Source organism: Hordeum vulgare, chromosome 4H (assembly GCF_904849725.1).
Source record: "Hordeum vulgare subsp. vulgare chromosome 4H, MorexV3_pseudomolecules_assembly, whole genome shotgun sequence".
Taxonomy (NCBI): Eukaryota; Viridiplantae; Streptophyta; class Magnoliopsida; order Poales; family Poaceae; genus Hordeum; species Hordeum vulgare.
In genome coordinates, this window is record NC_058521.1 from 149361503 (window position 1) to 149371561 (window position 10059).

A 10059-nucleotide genomic window follows, 5' to 3' on the forward strand; every position below is an offset into this window, starting at 1 on the left:
ATGACTCATATTCGACCTTTCAGTCTCTTGTGTTCCGAGGCCATGTGTGTACATGCTAGGCTCGTCAAGTTTAACTCGAGTGTTTCGCATGTGCAAAATTGTCTTGCACCCATTGTATGTGAACGTAGAGTCTATCATACACGATCATCACGTGATGTCTTGAAACGACGAACTTTTGCAACGGTGCACACTCGGAGAGAACGTAATTTTATCTTAAAATTTTAGTAAGGGATCACCTTATAATGTTACTGTCGTCGTAAGCAAATCAAGGTGCATAAAACAGACTAACATCACATGCAAATCATAAGTGACATAATATGACTATGATCTTGTGCTTTTGATCTCGTACAATAATTAAAGACAGCCCTATGACTCCTGTCTGTTGCCGTAGCATCGACATGCAAGTCAATATTAACTATTACAACATGATCATCTCATACATCAAATATATATCATCATGTCTTACTTCCATAAGATTATTTATAGTGGCAATTGTGGAGAACCAAGTACAACAGTCCCACAAGCTCAGTTTACAACAGCAATTCGAGAATAGTGCTTATTGAAACAAGCCTACCTCAACATCTTCATCCTGAATATGAGACTGATTCTGTTAAAGTTCCCATCTGGGAAATGGGTGCTTCAATCTAAAATTATAAGTCCTGATAGTTAACAAAACAAAGCATGGGTCAATTCAATTTCATGATGGACGCTTACAGGTGCATAACAAGTTGGCAAGAACCAGTAGCTTATTGTAAAGTGATGATAAGTCAATATGGATTAGCTACATAAAAGTGTGCTTTCTTAATACCAACTGTCTACTTCAATCAGTGGCAACCAGAAGCAACAGCAAGATGATAAGTATGTATAAAAATCCAAATTAACTTTTTGCAAAACATAGGAGGCTATATTACACGAATGGCTACTAAGGTCATACCATGAATAAACTCATCTCTAAACATTAAAAGAGTTAGAAAGAGCAGTTTATTATCAAATAAAACATGGAACAAGATAGGCAGCATACCTCATTCCAGGCCGCTTCTTGGGTGGTTCGATAGGCCGATCATAATTTGCTTTTTTGGTTGGAGTCTCGCCCCTTAGCTTTTTTATCTCCATGTCAGCTTCTGCATTCATGAATAACATGTTAGAGCATTACTATCATTTACTGTTTCACTTGCTACCAAAATTCAGAAGGGGGTGATGGGGATACTTTCGAGCCGCTCCAAGGTTAAGAAGTATTCCTCTGGATCGTCAATGCTATCCAGCTGAGAGAAATCAACATTCACGGGGTTGCTGCAAAACAGTAGCATCAAAACAAAGTTATTTGAACTCCATTCACAGCTCATTATAGCAGAATGCAACTGAGTTATGAACATATCGTTCCACAAGCTGACGCCAGAGCAACATCTGAAAAGTAACAGCCTAGAACAAGCAAGTTGATTGCCTTTGGGGGGGCTTGAGAGAGAACTGAGGCCGCTTGCGGTCCAGCCCAGGCCTTCTACCCTGCTGGTTGTTCTTGCTATCCGCAGCAGCAGCGGCAGCAGCTTTCACTCGATCCTCTTGATAGAGCTTCTGGATCAGGCTGGCCTGCTCCATCAGCAAACAAGCCCAGCGTCAATCCAGACGAGTTGGGCATCGATATGTTAGAAAGGCATATTATGGCAAAGTGGTAGGTTATCCATATGTAACTAGAGGAAAAGATAGAGAAAGATACTCACCTAAGTTACTTACTTCCATAAGATTATTTACAAAAGGAAAAAACAGCCCCGCAGTAAGAAAAAACGAAACCCTCGGTCCCCAGTGAGGTCGAACACTGGATGAGCCCAGACAAGCAAACACGCGCACGCGCAGTGGTTCGAGAGCGGAGGGTCGCGTAAGGAGAGTGTAGAAGTGACGAGCAGCGCACCAGGGGACCTGGAGGGGGATGCGGAGGCTGCGGCCTGCGGCAGGGCCAAGGGTCCGGAAAAGGAGGGACGTCGCAGAGGTGAAGGCGCGGAGGGAGTCTCACCCGCGGCTTCGACGGAAGACATGGGCCGACGTCGAGCAGCGCCACCGGTCTCGAACTGCCAGCATGTCCATCGCCGGCGTGCGAGCGAGGAGCACACGCCCGGTTTCCGGGCGGACGCATGGCTCGCCGCGGCGCCACACCTCCAGCCACCGATGGCACCGCCGGTGCCGCGGGTGTGATGCCCAAGCTTGCCCGTGCTTTCTCTCGTCCCTCTTTCTGTGTTTACCTGTAAGAAGGAAGAAAGTTTGTTTTGGGACAATGAAGAAGCAAGAAAGTAAAGAGATAAATGCATGGACGGTCCTCAAAGTTTCTGACACGTGTCAAGTTGATCTTAAATCTTTGAAAATGCATGTCTCGGTCCTAAATGTTACGTAAGTGATTCATTTCAGGTTCTTTTCTCGTCTGACCAGCTTTGACCCACGCCACATGGACAGTGCAGTGTGTGGCGAGAGAATTCCCACGCCTCGCCGTTGGAAACTTTGCATCTGAACCCTTATAAGCCTCCGTCTTTCTATTCCCCAGTCCCTAGGTTTGCTCTCCCTTAGCTCTGTTCTCCCGCCGCCATGTCTCTCTCCGAAAGCTCGTCGGGTGGCAAGAGGTTCAAGTACAAGGCTTCCTCGTCGGTTGCACCGCTCCGAGTAACTTCACCTGCGACGGCAGCATATGCTCAGCGACCTGCACCTCTCGGGTCACCGCTGCCGTTAGTGTTGTGCTCGTGCTCTCAAATTCGTCGCACGGTTCGGTGTGTTTCCAAATCGGAAGCCAAACCAGGACGTGTGTTCTACAAGTGCCCTACTCATGACGTAAGTTTCTAACTGCAAAATTTGGATTTTCATTTGGATTTGAATGTTGATTGCATCCATTGATTTTTTTTAATTTTTCTTTCTAGAGAAGGGGGTGAATCCTTGCAATCACTACTATTGGGAAGACGGGGAGGACAACTATGTTGATTTCCTAATCGCAAATGGATTCGTCGTTGGTGGTGGCACTACATCTGTTGATTATTCGAGTGATGACTTTCGGATTGAGGCAATTGAGGAGGAAGAAGCCACTGGACTGAACATGAACCAGTTGGTTCCGAAAATGGAACAATGCCTCAATAAGATGGATCAGTTGATTGTGTTGTGTAGGACTGTGATTACTGCTTTGGTGTTGTTGATTGCAATAATGTTGTATGTGGCTATAGCTAAGTAGATTGCTTCTCGATGAATGTGATCTCTTTCGAGACTATGTATTAGGAACTTGCAATGAATAAGACTATGTATCGACAATAATTTCCATCGACGACAAAATGAAATCAAAAGTTTAAAGCTGATACATCCGATTCATCGATAATAAGTTTCATCGACAACAAAATGATGGTTTGCGTTGCCGATACATCCGATTCATCGACACTTTGCAAATCCACATTACACATAATTTAGAAGTGCACTGATGGTTTGTGTGAAACCAATCACCACATTTTGACATCAGGTTTTAGTACAATCCACCATTCAAAATATATCCTAACCATCAGGTTTCGCTAGAGTTTCTACCCAAAAGGTAAACCATGTCCAAAATATGTCCAAACTGTGTGTCACTCATCATCTACAACTAAGGGACTATGTTCTCTCTCTTCTTGGAACCACAACGATCATGCTCAGAGTGTCAGTGTCACAGTCGACAATGCGAAGGCCTCTACCTAGGTTCTCTCCAGGCAGCAACTAGTACAAACTATAATTTGTTGACTGAGAATATCCTAGCTGCTGCATAAAATCCGCGAGCCACAAAGGCGACCAAGTGTCTGCTTCACATCCATCAAAACGAGCAATTTTGCCATCGACATAAGATTTGGACGAGCCTAATCCGCAAAAGAATCCACCATAGTTGATTTCTACTGTGAAGAGCTCCTCAAGTGGGCTTAAATATCATGAATTTGGTCAAAATCTACAGCTAATTCGAGCTACTTGGGATGGGCGGCGAGAAAGTGGTTGCGATAGAGTTAGGTTTCTTACCGTAGCGCGGCGGAGGATCGCCGCAGCACGAGCCCCTTGCTTGCGGGCGCCATTCATGCGGCCGTCGCGTCGGGGCGACGACCTCAGCTATCTGCCCGTCGTAGACGCAACACCACCGCCGCTGGTCGCCTCCCAAATCGCCAGAGAGAGAGGGGTTGGAGAGGAACGGGACCACACATGCTACTGAATGAGATTTGGGGGCGCTTCATGCAAATATCCACGACCAGCTGTTTGGTCTCCTGGCCCCACTTTCCATGTGGCGTTGGTCAAAGCTGGTCAGACGAGAAAAGGACCTGGAATAAATCACTTACGTAACATTTAGGACCGAGACGTGCATTTTCAAAGATTTGGGACCTACTTGACACACCTCGGAAACTTTGAGGACGGCCCGTGCATTTATCTCGAAAGTAAAAGAGGAGAGATTGGCAGTGGGTGGTGGGCCTTCGCGAAGATATATTCATAGCGTTGTGGTTACATATATACTCCCTTAGTTTTTAAATATAAGGTCTTTTAAAGATTCATAGTGAATATAAGATCTTTTAAAGATTCCACTATGAACTACATACTGATGTGTGTAGTCATATTTTAGAGTATAGATTAATTCAGTTTACTCCGTATCTCATCTATAGTAAAATTTCTAAAAAGTCTTATACTCCATCCGTCTCAAAATTCTTGTCTTAGGTTTGTTTCGAAATGGATGTATCTAAATAATAAAATATGATTAAATACATTCATATCTAACAAATCTAAGACAAGAATTTTGAAACGGATGAAGTATTTAGAAATGGAGGTGCCATCGGGGGTTGGAGAGAGATGCGACGAGAGGGGGCAGAGGAAAGAAGGAGCGCCCACTCCTCAGTCCGTCCACCGCCGCAGACGCCCTGTCCTCGGGTAGCGTCGTTGCATCACGCTAGGGGGGACGACGTTCCGCTATCGGCTGCATGGTGGAGGAAGATAGCTCCCAGCGGGCTGCGAGCCGGGAGCGCCCTGCGGTTGTCTGTCGCATGGTTTTAAAATTCAGTGAAATTTCCGAAATTTCACTAATTTCAGCAAGTACTGAAATATAGTGTTTCGATAAAAAAAATCAACAGTTTCGGCCTCCAAAATCAATTCCCGCCAGTGCCTTCTTGCGCGCAAGAAAAACCGCGCCAAAGGCCCAACCAAACTCCGTCGAGGCCCGCGAATGGGTATATTCCTCTCTTGTGCCCTCACTTCCATCCCTAAATCACCATATCGAGGAAAAAAATGCCCTTTCCCGCCAACCGACGCCGAAGGCTCGAGCTCCTCCTCCATCAAATCCAAGCAAGATCAGCTTTCACGCATCCCCTCCCGCTTGGCTACCAAAAAATCGCCTCGTAGTCCATGTTGTCGTTGTTGGGGAACGTCGCATGGGAAACAAAAAATTTCCTACGCGCACGAAGACCTATCATGGTGATGTCCATCTACGAGAGGGGATGTGTGATCTACGTACCCTTGTAGACCGTACAGCAGAAGCGTTAGTGAACGCGGTTGATGTAGTGGAACGTCCTCACGTCCCTCGATCCGCCCCGCGAACCGTCCCGCGATCAGTCCCACGATCTAGTGCCGAACGAACGGCACCTCCGCGTTCAGCACACGTACAGCTCGACGAGGATCTCGGCCTTCTTGATCCAGCAAGAGAGAAGGAGAGGTAGAAGAGTTCTCCAGCAGCATGACGGCGCTCCGGAGGTTGGTGATGATCTCGTCTCAGCAGGGCTCCGCCCGAGCTCCGCAGAAACGCGATCTAGAGGTAAAACCGTGGAGATATGTGGTCGGGCTGCCGTGGCAAAAGTTGTCTCAAATCAGCCCTAAAACCCCACTATATATAGGAGGAGGAGGGGGGAGCCTTGCCTTGGGGTCCAAGGACTCCCAAGGGGTCGGCCGAACCTAAGGGGGAAGGTCTCCCCCTCCCAAACCGAATTCTACTTGGTTTGGAAGGTGGAGTCCTTCTTCCCTTTCCCACCTCCTTCTTTTTTTTCTTTTCTCTTTGATTTTTCTTCCAATGCGCATAGGGATCTTTTGGGCTGTCCCACCAGCCCACTAAGGGCTGGTGCGCCAACCCCAAGGCCTATGGGCTTCCCCGGGGTGGGTTGCCCCCCCCCCCCCGGTGAACATCCGGAACCCATTCGTCATTCCCGGTACATTCCCGGTAACTCCGAAAACCTTCCGGTAATCAAATGAGGTCATCCTATATATCAATCTTCGTTTCCGGACCATTCCGGAAACCCTCGTGACGTCCGTGATCTCATCCGGGACTCCGAACAACATTCGTTAACCAACCATATAACTCAAATACACATAAAACAACGTCGAACCTTAAGTGTGCAGACCCTGCGGGTTCGAGAACTATGTAGACATGACCCGAGAGACTCCCCGGTCAATATCCAATAGCGGGACCTAGATGCCCATATTGTATCCTACATATTCTATGAAGATCTTATCGTTTGAACCTCAGTGCCAAGGATTCATATAATCCCGTATGTCATTCCCTTTGTCCTTCGGTATGTTACTTGCCCGAGATTCGATCGTCAGTATCCGCATACCTATTTCAATCTCGTTTACCGGAAAGTCTCTTTACTCGTTCCGTAATACAAGATCCCGCAACTTACACTGAGTCACATTGCTTGCAAGGCTTGTGTGTGATGTTGTATTACCGAGTGGGCCCCGAGATACCTCTCCGTCACACGGAGTGACAAATCCCAGTCTCGATCCATACTAACTCAACGAACACCTTCGGAGATACCTGTAGAGCATTTTTATAGTCACACAGTTACGTTGCGACGTTTGATACACACAAAGTATTCCTCCGGTGTTAGTGAGTTATATGATCTCATGGTCATAGGAACAAATACTTGACACACAGAAAACAGTAGCAACAAAATGACACGATCAACATGCTACGTCTATTAGTTTGGGTCTAGTCCATCACATGATTCTCCTAATGATGTGATCCCGTTATTAAGTGACAACACTTGCCCATGGCCAGGAAACCTTGGCCATGTTTGATCAACGAGCTAGTCAACTAGAGGCTTACTAGGGACAGTGTTTTGTCTATGTATCCACACAAGTATTGTGTTTCCAATCAATACAATTATAGCATGGATAATAAACGATTATCATGAACTAAGAAATATAATAATAACTAATTTATTATTGCCTCTAGGGCATATTTCCAACAGTCTCCCACTTGCACTAGAGTCAATAATCTAGTTCACATCACCATGTGATTCCAACGAATCCAACACCCATATAGTTATGGGGTCTGACCACGTCTTGCTCGTGAGAGAGGATTTAGTCAACGGTTCTGAAACTTTCAGATCCGTGCGTTCTTTACAAATCTTTATGTCATCTTATAGATGCTGCTACTACGTGCTATTCGGAAATACTCCAAAAATCTACTCTACTATACGAATCCATTTCACTACTCATAATTATTCGGATTAGTGTCAAAGCTTGCATCGACGTAACCCTTTACGACAAACTCTTCAACCACCTCCATAATCGAGAAAAATTCCTTAGTCCATCAGTTACTAAGGATAAATTTTGACCGCTGCTAGTGATTCAATCATGGATCACTCTCTATACCTCTCAATAGACTTGCTGCAAGGCACACATCAGGTGCGGTACTTAGCATGGCATACTTTAGAGTCTACGGCTAAGGCACAGAAGACGACCTTCGTCTATTCTCTTTATTCTGCCGTGGTCGGGTTTTGAGTCTTACTCAAATTCACACCTTACAACGCAACCAAGAACTCCTTCTTTGCTGATCTACCTTTAACTCCTTCAAAAACTTGTCAAGGCATGCATTTTATTGAAACTTTCATTAAGCGCTTTTGATCTATCTCCATAGATCTTTGATGCTCAACGTTCAAGTAGCGCAATCCAGGTATTCCTTTGAAAACTCCTTTCAAACAACCTTATATGCTTTACAGAAATTCTACATTACTTCTGATCAACAATATGTCTACCACATACACTTATCAGAAATTCTATAGTGCTCCCACTCACTTCTTTGGAAATACAAGTTTCTCATAAACCTTGTACAAACCTAAAATCTTTGATCATCTCATCAAAGTGTATATTCCAACTCCGAGATGCTTGCACCAGTCCATTGAAGGATCACTGGAGCTTGCATACTTGCTAGTATCTTTAGGATCGACAAAACCTTCTGGTTGTATCACATATAATGTTTGCTCAAGGAAACCGTCGAGGAAACAATGTTTTCACATCCTACGTGCAATATTTCATAAATAATGCATCAAAAACTAACATAATTCTAACAGACCTTTAGCATCGCTACGAGCGAGAAAGTCTCATCATAGTCAACTGTTTGATCTTGTCAGAAACATCTTTGCGACAAGTCGAGATTTTCTTAATAGTGACTTATCACCATCATCGTCTGTCTTCCTTTCAAAGATCCATCTTTACTCAATAGTCTTATGACCATCAAGTAGTTTTTTTCAAAGTCTACACTTTGTTTTCATACATGGATCCTCTCTCGGATTTCATGGCTTCCAGCCATTTGTCGGAATCTGGGCCCACCATCGCTTTCTCCATAACTCGTAGGTTCACTGTTGCTCAACAACATGACCTCCAAGACAGGGTTACCGTACCATTCTGTAGTAGTACGCGACCTTGTCAACCTACGAGGCTTGTAGTAACTTGATCCGATGCTTGATGATCACCATCATCAGCTTCCACTTCAATTGGTGTAGGCGCCACAGGAACAACATCATGCGCCCTGCTACACACTGGTTGAAGTGATGGTTCAATAACCTCATCAAGTTCTACTACCCTCCCACTCAATTCTTTCGAGAGAAACCTTTCCTCGAGAAAGGATCCGTTTCTAGAAACAAACACTTTGCTTTCGGATCTGAGATAGAAGATGTACCCAACTGTTTTGGATATCCTATGAAGATGCATTTATCCGCTTTGGGTTCGAGCTTATCAGACTGAAACTTTTTCACATAAGTGTCGAAGCCCCAAACTTTCAAGAAACGACAGTTTAGATTTCTCTAAACCTCAGTCTATACTGTGTCATCTCAACGGAAATACGTGGTGCCCTATTTAAAGTGAATGCGGTTGTCTCTAATGCTTAACCCATAAACGATAGTGGTAATTCGATAAGAGACATCATAGCATGCACCATACGATACAGTGCGTGGCTATGACGTTCAGACACATCATCACACTATGATGTTCCAGGTGGCATGAACTGCGAAACAATTTACACATTGTCTTAACTGTGTACCAAAACTCATAACTCAGATATTCATTTCTATGATCATATCGTAGACAGTTTATCCTCTTGTTACGACGAACTTCACTCCAAAACAGAATTGAACTTTTCAATATTTCAGACTTGTGATTCATTAAGTAAATACTCTTGTATCTGCTCAAATCGTCATTGAAGTAAGAACATAATGATATCCACTGCGTGCCTCAGCACCCATTGGACTGCATACATCAAAATGTATCACTTCCAACAAGTTACTATCTTGTTTCATCTCAATGAAAACAAGGCCTTGCTCATGTGGTATGATTTGCATGTCACTAGTGATTCAAAATCAAGTGAGTATAAAGATCCATTAGCATGGAGTCTCTTCATGCAATTTATACCAATATGACTCAAGCGGCAGTGTCACAACTAAGTGGTACTATCATTACCTCGTATCTTTTGGCACCAATATCATGAACATGTGTAACACTACGATCGAGATTCAATAAACCATTGAAGGTGATTATTCAAGCAAATAGAGTAACCATTATTCTCTTTAAATGAATAATCGTATTGTAATAAATACGATCCAATCATGTTCATGCTTAACGGAAGCACCAAATAACAATTATTTAGGTTTAACACCAATCCCGATGGTAGAGGGAGCGTGCGATGTTTTGATCATATCAACCTTGGAAACACTTCCAACACGTATCGTCACCTCGCCTTTAGCTAGTCTCCGTTTATACCGTAGCTTTCATTTCGTGTTACTAATCACTTAGCAACCGAACCGGTATCCAATACCCTCATGCTACTAGGAGTAC

At 44.3% G+C, this 10059-nt stretch overlaps 1 protein-coding gene across 2 annotated transcripts; it reads right to left on the reverse strand.

Annotated features, from left to right (window-relative positions):
• Positions 1-429: 429 nt before the first annotated feature.
• Positions 430-2234, reverse strand: LOC123446264. 2 transcript variants are annotated; one of them, XM_045122937.1, is made up of 5 exons: positions 1904-2234; positions 1442-1584; positions 1208-1290; positions 1022-1121; positions 430-659 (listed from the first exon to the last, which is right to left on the reverse strand). In XM_045122937.1, the coding sequence occupies exons 1-5, from the start codon at positions 2123-2125 to the stop codon at positions 611-613; spliced, it is 597 nt and encodes a 198-aa protein (XP_044978872.1). In that variant the 5' UTR covers positions 2126-2234; the 3' UTR covers positions 430-610. The 2 variants fall into 2 exon arrangements, with proteins under 2 accessions (XP_044978872.1, XP_044978873.1); XM_045122938.1 differs by having other exon boundaries at positions 2006-2230.
• Between the last annotated feature and the right edge of the window lie 7825 nt (positions 2235-10059).

What these genes read in the sequence shown, in the direction of transcription:
- LOC123446264 (XM_045122937.1), bottom strand. Translation starts at nt 2,125, where the DNA reads ATGCGTCCGCCCGGAAACCGGGCGTGTGCTCCTCGCTCGCACGCCGGC. An exon ending in TCTCTCAAGCCCCCCCAAAG is followed by an intron (nt 1,291 to 1,441) that starts GCAATCAACTTG and finishes ACTGTTTTGCAG; the next exon opens with CAACCCCGTGAATGTTGATT. An exon ending in AACCTTGGAGCGGCTCGAAA is followed by an intron (nt 1,122 to 1,207) that starts GTATCCCCATCA and finishes TCATGAATGCAG; the next exon opens with AAGCTGACATGGAGATAAAA.